Source organism: Suricata suricatta, chromosome 2, assembly GCF_006229205.1.
Source record: "Suricata suricatta isolate VVHF042 chromosome 2, meerkat_22Aug2017_6uvM2_HiC, whole genome shotgun sequence".
NCBI lineage: Eukaryota > Metazoa > Chordata > Mammalia > Carnivora > Herpestidae > Suricata > Suricata suricatta.
Genome location: NC_043701.1, coordinates 136,489,125 through 136,501,078, shown reverse-complemented (window position 1 = coordinate 136,501,078; position 11,954 = coordinate 136,489,125). Strand labels below are relative to the sequence as shown.

At 35.5% G+C, this 11,954-nt stretch overlaps 1 protein-coding gene across 3 annotated transcripts in view; it reads right to left on the bottom strand.

Annotated features, from left to right (window-relative positions):
* Positions 1–1,064: 1,064 nt before the first annotated feature.
* Positions 1,065–11,954, bottom strand: part of SAMD8 (sterile alpha motif domain containing 8) — a 52,819-nt gene continuing 41,929 nt past the window's right edge. For all 3 annotated transcript variants that reach the window (XM_029932007.1, XM_029932008.1, XM_029932009.1), the window contains 3 exons: positions 11,052–11,169; positions 5,882–6,032; positions 1,065–5,707 (listed from right to left, as the gene is read on the bottom strand). In XM_029932007.1, the coding sequence (XP_029787867.1) occupies positions 5,403–5,707; positions 5,882–6,032; positions 11,052–11,169 (574 nt within the window). In that variant the 3' untranslated portion in view covers positions 1,065–5,402. The remainder of the gene's footprint in view (positions 5,708–5,881; positions 6,033–11,051; positions 11,170–11,954) is intronic.

Here is an 11,954-nt window from a genome sequence, read left to right as displayed (position 1 = left end):
ATCATGACCTGAGCCGAAATCAAGAGTTGTCACTTAACTGAGCCACTTAAGCACACCAATAAAATGTGCTGGGTTTTTTTTTCTTAAAAAAAAAAAAAAAAAAGGAAAAGAACAGTACAAACTCCAATTCCCTTTCCCCTATCCCTGAAGAAGTTCAACCAGGCAGTTTTAAAACTATGGGTTTATTCTACCAACAAATGTTGTTGGCTACCTTTTCATGTCAACTTCCCAGATAATTAATTTCTTAGGGACATAGTTCTTGTTTTATTGCCCTAAATTCAACTAATATTTCGGCGTTATGTTCCAGCTTCTGAGCCAGCAAGGTAGAATACTTTACTATCTGGCCTTTGATACAACCTAGGAGATAAGACATTTTTTTGGCCTCCATTTTACACATAAGGTTAAGAGAGACTGGAAGGAAAGGCCTAATTTAATCAGCAGCAGAGATGCAACTCATGCTCCAGCCCTCAGGCTGGAGAGCATTTTCTATTCCAGCAGGCAGCCTCTAGGTCTGTCCTGGATTATTTTTTCCCAGAGTTCTGGAGAGAGACTAGGTGGGGCAACCACTAGAGAGGCTACAATTAGTAGTGGTAATGTAGACAAGTTCAGCCAGGGATCAAGTTCATATGGTCCTAGGCTACTGAGTTACCCCCAACAGCTGCTTTCCTTTCCTTTCCTGTTTATCATTATTTCCAAAGCTGATCTGCCAAGATAACAGCATCTTCCTACATAATCTACAATTAAACCAAAACCAACCAAACAAAAGCTTTAATGTGTCAAAGAATAATTAGCTATATGGTTCTCTTTCCTCCCTCTCAACTTTACTTAAAATTATTCTAATACTTTCAGGAAGATCACTTTTCTTTTCTAGTTTACACAAAAGAAAGGGGAAAGGGCAAAGGATCTATGTAAAAGACAATTAAGAATTAGTAAATGCCAGGGACTAGATACTATTTTAAGATTTAAAGTTGCTGGTGCAGTCATTCACAGAAACAAAAACTTACTGTATAAAAAATAGACCAGTTGCATTAGGAATACAAAGACACTCAAAGAAAAGACTGCAATCCAACTTCAAATGTTTTATTTTTAGTGTTTTTAAACATTTTAATACAACAAAGATATAAAATAATATATATTAGTTAAATCTGGATTTAATTTAGAATCAAGATATTTACTTATATACAATACTGTGCTTCAAGGTATGGCTACCACAGGAACGTTCACATCTTTAAGTAATACTAGTTTCTCTGTGGACAGAGTAACATTTAGGTAGCATTCTTAAAACAAAACATGCCCACTTTAGTCCAACAAATTTTGCTTCCTCCGCAAAGTACCGGTTTCCACTTCCTTTGTTCCATATCAGGAATACTTCAATTGTCCTAATAATCCATTGATTCTCTCAATTAAAAAAATATTAAAATTAAGCATTTTAAGATATTAATAAGCCAGTAGTTTATACTGAAACAGACCTGAAATAACAACAATACTATCATAGTATTCCTTCTCCCTCCACATTAGGCACAAAGCATCCTTATGCTTAAACATGGAGTGCACTGAACAAAAAGTCCTTTGGCTAATTCATGGTAGAACATATTCTGAAAACCAACTTTACTGGTAGCTGAATTATGGCTTACAGATTTCACAGATATTTTTTATTGAACTTGATACAAAATAATAGGCCATGTTTTAGTTTCTTGAAATTGGTGGCATTCACTGGGTGTGAGAGGTAGGTGAAAGGGGAGACCAAAACCTACTTTTATAGTAATTTCAGTCATTCAGAGCTTCTTAAACAGAGAGGGGAAAAACCCTCAACCTCTTTCCTTTCTCACTTGTCACCTGAAGCAGTCTGACTTTTGATGTTACTAACAAGTCACCTCTACAGAGGTATGGGGTAATTTAGGCTACACTTTTTACAAATGACACCATCTTAACCACCAAGTAAAGGTGGCATTAAAATTGACATGCTTTGTTGGCTTTGAAACTATCTAAATGAAACCAATCCTGCTTAAGAAGGCTATTGGACTACTTTACAAGAGAACTTTCTTTTCTCAAATGCCTGAATACCTTAAAGAACTGACACATAACTATTACTATAATTACTTTTTGTACGGGATAACTTAGGTCTACAAAAAGACTTCAAGGAATTAAATTTATTAGATCACAGAGTTTAAAACAAGAATATGGTTAACATTCTCAAGCATTTTAGAACAAGAATCCTTAAAAAATGTTTACTATAAAACTAATGATGAATTTGCCTTTTGTTGAATGCACTCAAAGCAGGTTAGTGTTATGAATACGACTTTGAATATATAAATAATACTTTCCAAATAGATGTCTTTAAAACACACTGTTTCCTTTCAGCTATAAAAGGATTTGGCTTTTCAGTTCTCCATTTGCAAATTGTAAGATTTTTGAAATTCTAAGTAACAACACTCAGGCAGGTTTGGGGTAAGAAGGAGCCACTTGTGTGAGAGAGAGTTACACAATCAGCAGGTCTTTCAGTCAATGGGTGTTTTGCTGTGAACAGTCCATATTTCTTTCGCTAATTCTAAAATTACCTTCATTGCTTTCTGATTAAAAAAATATATACTTAATCAGATATGAAAGTTGTATTTTTACCCCAGCAATTCTGACCACAGAGAGCTGTGGAGAGGATAGGCATTTGAGAACTTTGCAACATAGCCAAAAACGGTTTCTCCCAAATTACTCAGTAGTAAGTAAATGTGCCTTCTTCAAGATCTCCTACTCCCTACGAACTTCAAATTACCCTTCAGTAACAATGCCCTGCATGAACTTAAAAAAAGAAAAAATAAATAAATAAAAAGAAAAAAAGCTACACTGTCCTCAGGAATATAGAGAAATGCATTGAGGACTTTCAATATAACCTCCAGTTTGCATCCCCAAATCCTTCTTGATTCCTTCTATACTGAAGTTTCAGTATTTAATGATATAAGCTTTCACAAGCCTGCAACTGAAGACACAGGAAAAAAAAATATATATATATATATAGATAGATAGATAGATAGATAGATAGATAGATGTAGCTTCTCTACTTAGCCACATTCACACCCAAAATGTGAATATAAATACCACCTTTCCAATGGTTTAGATTTTAACAAGAAAAAATACAAAGACAAAATCTGTAAAGTTTCTGGACAAAATAAAACCAAATAACCAACTGTAATATAGATTTCATATTAAAAAAAATAAGTGGAAAAGAATTTTGTGACAAAGTTTTCCAAGAAAGAGACTTGGAGATGATGAATTTATGTAAACACTGCCTTGTATTAGTTATAAATTATAAATCTAGCTTACCTTTTCTTCAAATCAGATATGATAAATGCAAGGCTGAAAACGTATTTTACAATTCTCACTGTAGTCTGCTGTTAGGCACTCAATGTCAAGAGTGCTGCAAAGTTAGTTACAATTTTTTTAAATTTTGTTCTAGAAGAGAATCCATATGAAGGAAAGAAGACTGATGTTAGGAAATTTATCATTAAGTAGCTATCTAACATTCTTGAATTAATGTTGCCACCGATTTTTCTCAAACATTTTTCCAAAAGCCAACATTAGTCCCTTCCTAGCTAAAACACAGGCTTGTTCTGTCACTTGGAAAGAATGGCAGTTACACATGTTTTGACCTCAAGAGTCAAAATACTCTAAAGTGGCATAAGAAACATCCTTCACCCTTCATGATTATGCAGTTTCCTTAAGTGAAATGTTAGCATTTTTGTCCCTAGCATATAAAAGAATCCAATAATTTAAGATACTATAAGATTCTTAAGTTTAAATTTTAAAATCATAATAAAAATTTGAATTGCCTTGTGTCATTTCTCCAGTGAGAAATTAAAAAAAATGTTCAGAGTAGACTCAAGTTGGGTAATTCAGCACTGGCTGAAACTTGTTTGCATAATATTCCTTCCCTGCTCAATCCATTCAAGCTCCTCTGTAGCTCATATAGGGGTGGGAGTAGGGCTCAAATTGCAAAAATAAAACATTTCACCCACATGACAAGCAGGTTTCAGCTAAGTGGTCTAATTTTAGACCTCAATATGTCAACATTCTTTCTAACTTCTTGTTTTAAAATGGAATGTTAAAACTACACATTTAATTTTCCAAGTGGGTAAGCTCAATCAGTTGGGGCTCAAATTCTAATTCCATAACCATTCTACAGTCAAAACTATTAAAATAATGAAAAGTAAAGTGGCAAATGCTATCACAGAGGTCAGATTACTTATGGTACTAAATTTCTAGTGTAAACCTTAACTAAGTTATATCACTTCCTGACTGCCAAATTAAGAAAAAATAGAAAGAATGTATGTACACAATTGTATTTAAAAATGGAAAACAACAAAACCTTTTTATATCCAAATATATTTGAGACTGTTTACCTCTGATGGCCAAGAATGACAAATATCAAAAACCAAAGAACTATATTATGTCTGCAACCTGTTAAACGTTTCTTTTCAGAAATAGAAAAAATATTCTTTGCATGCATACTTCCCTACATAAGGACATAAGAACTTTATCTAACATTTGGTAAAACACTCCACTATTTTCCTCATTAAATAACATCATTAAAAGCATAAAATTGGGCTGTCATAAATCTAACTAACAACTATAGCACAAAGTTGTTCCAGGTACCTACCTCACTAAAATTAAGCCAATTTGATTTTTATGGATGCAGCCACTTTTCCCTCAAAAATACTTACTGATGGTCATACGGAGCCCTCAGAACAAAATAGGAACTGCATCTTTTGTCGTATCTTTGGTGAAAAATTCCACTACCATATTTGTACTATCGCCTTGTGTATAGTCTCTTTCCTTCTCTTCCTATTTCAGGCATCCTGGTATGTTTCATATACTTTTCTTAAAGATGGTTCAGAAGGCAATAATTATTTGTTAGTAATACAGATTACTTTCTGGAGTTGTATTTTTAAAAAAGAGATCTGTTCAAAGAACAAATACTGCTCACTTGGTAGGGATTTTTCCCTTTGAAGATATTAAGGAGCTTAAAAAAATATTTCTTGACTAGAGTCCTAATGAAATGAAAAACAAACAAATAAACAAAACCACTTTCAACCAGCAAATTGCTTAAGTTCAACAAGCTAGCACTTAACAGGTAACAGCCTAACTTCAATCACAACATTAAGTTTGCCGAAAGAGGATAAGGAAACATCTACTTAAACTTAAGCTTCCTATTCAAACAGATATGTTAGGACTCTTGATTGTTCTTTCTTGATTTCTGTAATCACAGCCTTGCTCAGAACATGGAACTTTACTTTGTCAACATATAAGCCCAACAGCAAGACATCCAGGAACAACCTAGGGGAAGAAAGCAAAGTTATTTACTTTCAACAACTACTATATATTTAATCATGAACCCATTACAAAGGTAGTCTTTATCCAATTAATCTTTTCATTATTGCTGGTTTTGAAAATGGCCAACAATATTCATTAGGTACTGTACCATTAACATTGCATTCAAAAAAAGAAAACATAGGAAACCAAATTCTTGCTCTCCTACTCTGTTGATATGCTCTGGTATTGGCTAGAGTATGGTAGTACAAAAAGAGTCTTGTCGTGATATAAAAGGCGATAAACACATCAATGGAATAATGTTCATGGGCAGCCAAAATGAAGAAGATTCCAAAGAGGTTGAGAACCCAGGATAAAGTGTGCAAGAAATTCCAGCTTCTTGGTGTATCTGGGAAAAGGACAGAAAGATCGTTTCAAAACCACATTCCTTCCAATGCTTCTAAGTCATGTGTTTCCCAGGTCAGTCTGTTCCTTTCATTCTTCACAAAACTTGACACCCTTTCCACAGCCTCCTCTGCAGCCAGTCATCTGATATGCATGGAAGGACTAAAAAGATACTTACATTCAGTGACAAAGAAATTCAGCATAGTTAGGACGACTGTGTGGCCACTGAACATGTAATCTCCGCAAGTGTGAACACCAGTTAGGGTCATACCAAAGCCGCTCCAAATGGCAAAGGCCCGGTGCAATTTCTCCCATACGCTGCCATATATCTATAAAGAAAGCTACAGATTAGAGAGGTGGGGGCTTCTGAACATCCACTCCCATTGAAATTCAAATGCTGAATGACTTAGAAATTAAGATCTAAAGAAAAGCACCCAGACTCCCAGTCTAATTCCAGACATCAAGAAAGGGTGGTCAGAAATATTCTGTTAATTACATGCAATCAATGTAATTCAAATTTCTCTATTAGAAGTTCCTTTACAATGAAAAGATCACTATTACACAAATTATTTCCAAGTTTTTAATCCAATAATACAGTAGTATTTTCTGGCTGTTCTTGCCAATTAAGAAATAGGCTATGACAGGGGCGCCTGAGTGGCTCAGTCAGTTAAGCGTCCGACTTTGGCTCAGGTCATGATCTCACAGTCCATGGGTTCGAGTACCACATCGGGCTCTGTGCTGACAGCTCAGATCCTGAAGCCTGCTTCAGATTCTGTGTCTCTCTCCCTTTCTGCCCCTTCCCAGCTCACTCTCTATCTTTCTCTCAAAAATAAAGACATAAAAAAATTTTTTTTAAATAGGTTATGACAGTGACAATGGCTACCATTCAATGTCTATTCTCCCCCCCCCCTCTTTTAATGTTTATTTATTTTTGAGAGAGAGAGTGAGAGCACGTGAGCATGGGAGGGACAGAGAGAGAGGGAGTCACAGAATTCGAAGCAGGCTCCAGTCTCTGAGCTGTTAGCACAGAGCTGGAAGAAGGCTCCAGGTTCTGAGTGGTCAGCACAGAGCTCAACATGGGGCTTGAACTCAGGAACCGTGAGATCGTGACCTGAGCTAAAGTCTGACACTTAACCAACTGAGCCACCCAGGTGTCCCTATTATCCGCTTCTTAAAAGGTAACAGAATCTCAAATTTATTTGAGGCAGCAATTAACTCAACCAAAACACTATATTTCCTATCCTCCCTTCAAGGCTTGGTGTGGTTATGTGACTAAGTTTATATAGTAAGATGTAAGTGGAAGTGTCAAAGATTTCTGGGAAGGCTAATTATAAAGGAAAGAAACAACTATTCCTTCTAGCATAAAACTCAGACATGATCATTGAAATTCCAGCAGCCATCTTGGACCACCAAGTGGCCTTGAGGGTGCAAGCCAAGTGTTAGGACAAGAGAGCAGAAAGATGGAAGAATCATGAGTTTCTGGTAAGTCCATATAGTTATAAATGACCTACTTTCAGATTTCTCTTATTTATGAGAGAGAATCAACCATTGTTTGCTTATTAAACTTTGCCACCTTGAATTTCCTGTTATTAAGGGCCAAATCTAATCCCAACTCCCACATATAAGCTTAAAAAAGCAATCCATTTTGAGGAAGAGTTTGAGTAAAGCTCATTTTTTAAGGCAGTTAACACATAATAACTTCACAAAAAATAGTTAAAATTTTATGTGCATTTACTATGTGTGAGGCATACTGCTAAGTCCCTTATGTGTTACTGTATTTAATTTCCACAACAATCCTATGAAGTGATTCAGTTGTGCAGATGAGGAAACTGGCTTTGCGAGGTCACACAGTTAGTAAGTAACTTAATGAGGATGTGACTCTTTGTCTAGGAAGACCAGTTCCAAAGTCAAGTAGAATGCCTCTCTACTTGATAGATGGGGTGCTGCCCAATTCGTCAATCATTTAATAAAGCCAGTTAGATCTTTAACACACACACACAATCTCACAAAAGAAAAAAACCAACTAACCAAAAGAACCGTCCTATGTTTTAAAGATTCTACTGTGGCTAATTAACAAGAGAAATAACCTCATTAGATATCACAACTTCTTTAGAAATCTCACCTACTGATTATACACTACCAGCTTTCCCTGTGGGCCTCAGTGGAGGGCAGGACAGGAAGAATTTATTATTAGAGAAAAGGAAAGAGAAGTTACTAAAATACATATGGTTTGGGTCCTCTAATAAGAACAGGGTTGGAGATGATACTCTTGTGAAAATAAGAAATTAGGCAGTGAAGAACAGAGACTGCTAGGAAAATGTCTCTCAACCAGGGACAGGAAACAAGTGATGCCAATCAAAAGAAAGCAATCATTTCTTAGTTACTCAAGTTTCCCTATCCCTTCTAATCTTAAATGTCCCAAATATTTTTTCCAGAAAAATAAAAATTAAAACACAACAGACGAAGATGCATTGATCAAATAAGATATAAAAATCTGCTTTGAGTAGTTCTTTCCTTAGGGTGGGTCCATTGCTACATTTCAAAAACAGGCAGGTTCTTGGTTTTGTCCCTTGACCTCCCACTTCTGGGAATGAGATTTCAAGCAATTACTTTATTTCAATGAAAATGCCCTATGGAGTTCACTGTAAGGGATTTGATTGCTAGCTACTATCACCTTAACCTTCTATTTTTAAGAACTGCTACAAATAATACAGGTCAAGAAGTAGGTTATATTGTAATTTAAAGCAATTAACAGTATTTAGGGTGGATTTGAATAGAAATATCCATATATAACAAACAGATAATGAAAAACAGTCATTAGAGACAGGAAAAGGGCTATCCATACTATAGAGGAATGGTATCTAATTTATTTTTGTAGTACATGTTGCAGTGCTATGTACATATATTATTCTCTTTAGTGGCTGACCCAACAATTAAGTCCCTCAGCTACAAGAAATTCTCTTTTCAGAGTAATAAGCTTATATTTTTCTTCTTTAAAATCTCTTCTAATCAATTACCATACTATTTGGGGGAAACTGTTCAATCCCTATTTCACACCATGTACAGAAATAAATTCAGAAGAGTAAAGATTTAAATAAAAAACATAAAATCTCAAAGCATCATCTTTCATTAATCAGAATGGCAATGACTCCAAAAATTGATAATAAGTAGTGCTGGCACAGGAGTGGGAAAATTGACAGGCAGACAGTGTAGGTAGTAGTGAAAAATCTGTCTCTTCTAGTAAACATTTGAGCAATATCATCACAATTTTTAATGTATATATTCTTTGATTTCATAATACCACTTCTAGAAATTTATCATAAGTAGATGTTTAAATAAGTGAAAATACATAATTGCACCAGGATGTTTACAAAGGCACGGCTTATAAATAGTAAGATTTGGAAACAACATAAATATATATCATTTGGAAACTGGTAAATCATATAAAATGGAACACTACAGCTATTTAAAAAATGAGGTATAACCATATGCATTTCTATCTATCTATTTATTTATTTATTTATTTTTTACATTTCTTCATTTTTGAGAGACAGAGAGAGACAGAGTGTGAACAGGGGAAGGGCAGAGAGAGAAAGAGACACAGAATCCAAGGCAGGCTCCAGGCTCTGAGCTGGCGGTCAGCACAGGGCCTAATGCGGGGCTTGAACCCACAAACCGTGAGATCACAACCTCAGCCAAAGTTGGATGCTCAACCGACTGAGCTACCTAGGCGCCCCCCATATGCATTTCTTTAGAAAAAAGTAAACAACGTATTAAATAAAACATAAGCTAAAAGAACAATATCTGCAATAAAATCCATCTTTTATTTTAAAAATATCTATTACATAAACTTATGTGAATGTGTAAGCATGCTTAAAAATAGTCTATGTGCTATATATCCAACTATTAATAGTATTATTACATTATTATTTATGGGATGGGTGAAAGAGGGAATTATGTGAGCTTTTACTTTTTTTAATGTTTATTTTTGAGAGAGAGAGAGAGAGAGAGAGAGAGAGAGAGAGAGAGAGAGAGAATGTGAGCAAGCCTGACGTGGGGCTTTAATTCATGAATCGTGAGACCATGACCTAAGCCGAAGTCAGATGTTTAACCAACTAACCCAAGCCACCCAGGTGCCCCATGTGAGCTTTTAGTTTTTAATTTATATATTTTTAGAAAAGTAAAACATTTCCTTTACACAAAATCCTAAGTGTCATATTAACCTTTCCCCCTTGCTTACTGGTCAGTCTCCTAAGACCTTGAGAAAGTTTGTCACCCTTCAGCTCAGGGCTGTACTTCTAGTTCCTGATCTCCTTTGGCTGCTTACTCTTCCCTTGCTGGCATTTCAGCTAATTATATTGCAACAGAAGAACTGACACTTAATTATGTTTTACACTTTACAAAAAATATTAAAGTAACAACAAACATACATTTGAATATTTGGGAATACATAACTAAAGCACAGAAGTTTAGAATAGTAGGATAATAAATTCTTTTGTCCAAATTTAGTTAAGTTTCAAAGGCCAATTTTGTATAGTACAGGTGGTTTTCAGGTTTAAAAAATTTTTTTGTTATCTGGGTGTTTCGTTGTTGTTCCCATCTGCATAATCTCTCCTCTCTCAATTCAATCAGAAGAGTCTATGATATAGCAAAACAGGCTACAAAGTTTAAAACAAAAACAATAAATCAGCCATTATTTAGCATATTCAAGGAAATAGTAAAGTTTAGAATAGAATTTAAAATACTTTAAATGGAATATGTTCACTGTAAAACTTTTAAAAAAGGAGTGATGAGGACACTGAAGGGACCAGAGTCATGTCGTCGTATAAGGAATTAAAGATGCTCAGGATAGTGGGAAAAAGAAAATGATAATTGAAAGAAACTTTTCTTTCTTTTTAAAAAATTTTTTTTAAATGTTTATTTTTGAGAGAGTGAGAGAGACAGAGAGGCAGAGTGTGAGTGGGGGAGGGGCAGAGAGAGAGGGAGACACAGGCTTCAGGCTCAGAGGTGTCAGCACAGAGCCCTACGTGGGGCTCAAACTCAGAAGCAGTGAGATCATGACCTGAGCCAAAGTTGGATGCTCAACCAAATGAGTCACCCAGGCACCCCAAAAGAAACTTGTTTTCTATAGCTTCATGGCACACCAGTTTTCAATGGACAGATATAATAGGGAAGTAGATCCTGGCTTAAGATTTCTACCAAATTATTCCTAGAGGTTTCTTACAGATACTGAAAATACTGAAAAGCACATTTTACTATTAAAAGCAAAATCTTAGCCCTATTACAAAAATGGTGCCATCCACCCACCAAGAACAAAATGAAAGAATGATCAAGAGGTAGCAGGCTACCTTTCCAGTACACTGCAGGTGCTGTCCTGGCACGGAGAGGGAGGTCACAAACATGGTAAAACAGCGAAGCAAGAACACAGTACCCATCAGACTACAGAGCCTTCGAAGAAGTATTGACCTGTGAACAGAGCGACCAAAAAAGAGAGAAAGATCAGAAAAAAGCAAACCAAAAAACTCCAGGCATCAAGTGTTTACTTAAAGGGAGAACAGACAAGAAAACCACTAGAACTAGACTCTTTGAAGAGGACAGAAATCTTAGAGAAATCTTCAATCTAAAACATCATTGTCCAATACAACTTTATGCAATGATGGAAATGCTCTATAAGCGCACTAATAAGGTATCTACATGAGTCTCTTGAGTACTTGCAATGTGACTAGTACAATCAAAGAACTGAATTTTAATTTTATTTTTCATTAATTTAAATAGCCAGATGTGGCTAATACATGCCATGTTAGACAATGCAGACATAAGAGCATCATTTCATTGATAAGAACAATATGGCTAAGAGAAGGTAAAGGAGCTAGTGAGAAAGAAGTAAGACTTCAGGCAGTACCTTAGCTTAATAAGCCCTTGTTATTCATCTATTGCTCATGAATTGTTTATTTTAAGAGAGATAATACTAAACACAGGAGTCTGGGGAATTTGTTCCTCATTAACAACACTGTAAATTGGTTACTGATAGTAGCTATTTAATAAACATTCTTTAACTTCTCCTAACTTAAACTTAAGCTATAAAATACAAAGTCTTTTGGGGCACCTGGGTGGCTCAGTTGGTTAAGCATCCGATTTTGGCTTAGGTCATGATCTCGTAGTTCGTGAGTTCAAGCTCTGAATCGGGCCCTGTGCTGACAGCTCAGAGCCTAAAGCCTGCTTCAAATCTGTGTCTCCCTCTCTCTCTGCCC